Below are 1,671 nucleotides of genomic sequence, written 5' to 3' on the forward strand. Positions count from 1 at the left end.
CGCCCCGGCCCCCGCCGCCAAGGCCGCCGCCAAGAAGCCCAAGAAGGCAGCGAGCGGCTCAAAAGCCCGCAAGCCGGCGGGCCCCAGCGTCACCGAGCTGATCACCAAGGCCGTGTCCGCCTCCAAGGAGCGCAAGGGGCTCTCGCTCGCCGCGCTCAAGAAGGCGCTGGCCGCCGGCGGCTACGACGTGGAGAAGAACAACAGCCGTATCAAGCTGGGGCTCAAGAGCCTGGTCAGCAAGGGCACCCTGGTGCAGACCAAGGGCACCGGCGCCTCCGGCTCCTTCCGTCTCAGCAAAAAGCCCGGCGAGGTGAAGGAAAAAGCCCCCAAGAAGCGGGCAGCCGCCGCCAAGCCCAAGAAGACGGCGGCCAAGAAGCCCGCCGGCGCCGCCAAGAAGCCCAAGAAAGCGGTGACAGCGAAGAAGAGCCCCAAGAAAGCGAAGAAGCCGGCGGTCGCCGCGGCCAAGAAAGCGGCCAAGAGCCCCAAGAAGGCGACCAAGGCTGCCAAGCCCAAAAAAGCGGCGGCAGCGGCGAAGAGCCCGGCCAAGGCGAAGGCGGTGAAGCCCAAAGCAGCCAAGCCCAAGGCGGCCAAGCCCAAAGCGGCTAAGGCGAAGAAGGCGGCGCCCAAGAAGAAGTAAGCCCCCGTGGAAGAAACCTCTTGCTCCGCATTTAAACCCAACGGCTCTTTTAAGAGCCACCCAAATTATCTCAAAAAGGGCTGAAATAAGGGAGTTTATATATATATATCGGGAGTACAGAGCGGACATAGCTTAACAGTTTTCGAGTCTGTGTCATAGGGCAGCTGGTGAAGTGTGCGCCGTGAGTGGGAGGAACTTCCCCGCATTAGGAGCAGCTCTCGGTGCTGCTCTAATCGTTATCGCTGCAATGCTGGGGAGATCGTTCGCTCCTTTGAGAACGGACATTGCCTCAAGGCAGCGTAAGTACTTAGAGACTTGATAATTTACTCCATTGTTTTTAAACAGTTTTGTAGCCGGTACTTAACGCTTTGTTTTCCGCGTCCCTGTGTGCGCCTACGTGGGAGGGGAAGCACAGGGGAGGGGCGGGGTTGGTTTTCGCTTGCTACCCGGCTGTTCGCCTCAGCAGGAAGCTAGGATGGGGCAGGAAAAGATTTGTTTTGCACTTGTAAATCGAACTGCAGACCTAAATCACTAAACAGTTTACGTTTCGAAACTATTTTTTTGATGCTCTATAATCTCGCCTGCACGCGCAGTAACACATATTTTTAAAATCACTCTAACGTAGCATTCGGAAATCAGCATATAGTCATACAAATTTGGCTTTTCTATTTTCAGTAAGGAAGACGAGAATATTAAGTGTTCCCAAGTGTTTCTAAGTACATTTAAAGCAATTTAGCTCTTCAATGATCTAGTGGGTGGCTCTGAAAAGAGCCTTTGGGTTTCTGTGGGAAAAGGTTCCCGGGCGGTGTTCTTCAGCGCTTACTTGGCTTTAGCCTTGTGGCTGTCGGTCTTCTTGGGCAGCAGCACGGCCTGGATGTTGGGCAGCACCCCGCCCTGCGCGATGGTCACCTTGCCCAGCAGCTTGTTGAGCTCCTCGTCGTTGCGGATGGCCAGCTGCAGGTGCCGGGGGATGATGCGCGTCTTCTTGTTGTCGCGGGCCGCGTTGCCCGCCAGCTCCAGGATCTCGGCCGTCA

At 56.4% G+C, this 1,671-nt stretch overlaps 2 protein-coding genes across 2 annotated transcripts; one reads left to right on the top strand and one right to left on the bottom strand.

The window, feature by feature from the left end:
* Positions 1 to 4: 4 nt before the first annotated feature.
* On the top strand, positions 5 to 987 carry LOC104832855 (histone H1.10-like; the record flags this gene model as incomplete). The annotated part of the gene is made up of 1 exon (XM_010569234.1): positions 5 to 987. A coding segment is annotated over one exon (633 nt), but the record flags the coding sequence as incomplete, so codon positions are not given.
* A 405-nt stretch (positions 988 to 1,392) lies between these two features.
* Positions 1,393 to 1,666, bottom strand: LOC104832856 (histone H2A-IV-like; the record flags this gene model as incomplete). Its single annotated transcript, XM_010569235.1, has 1 exon — positions 1,393 to 1,666. A coding segment is annotated over one exon (210 nt), but the record flags the coding sequence as incomplete, so codon positions are not given.
* Between the last annotated feature and the right edge of the window lie 5 nt (positions 1,667 to 1,671).

This window comes from Haliaeetus leucocephalus, unplaced genomic scaffold (assembly GCF_000737465.1).
Source record: "Haliaeetus leucocephalus isolate CR32 unplaced genomic scaffold, Haliaeetus_leucocephalus-4.0 Scaffold264, whole genome shotgun sequence".
NCBI lineage: Eukaryota > Metazoa > Chordata > Aves > Accipitriformes > Accipitridae > Haliaeetus > Haliaeetus leucocephalus.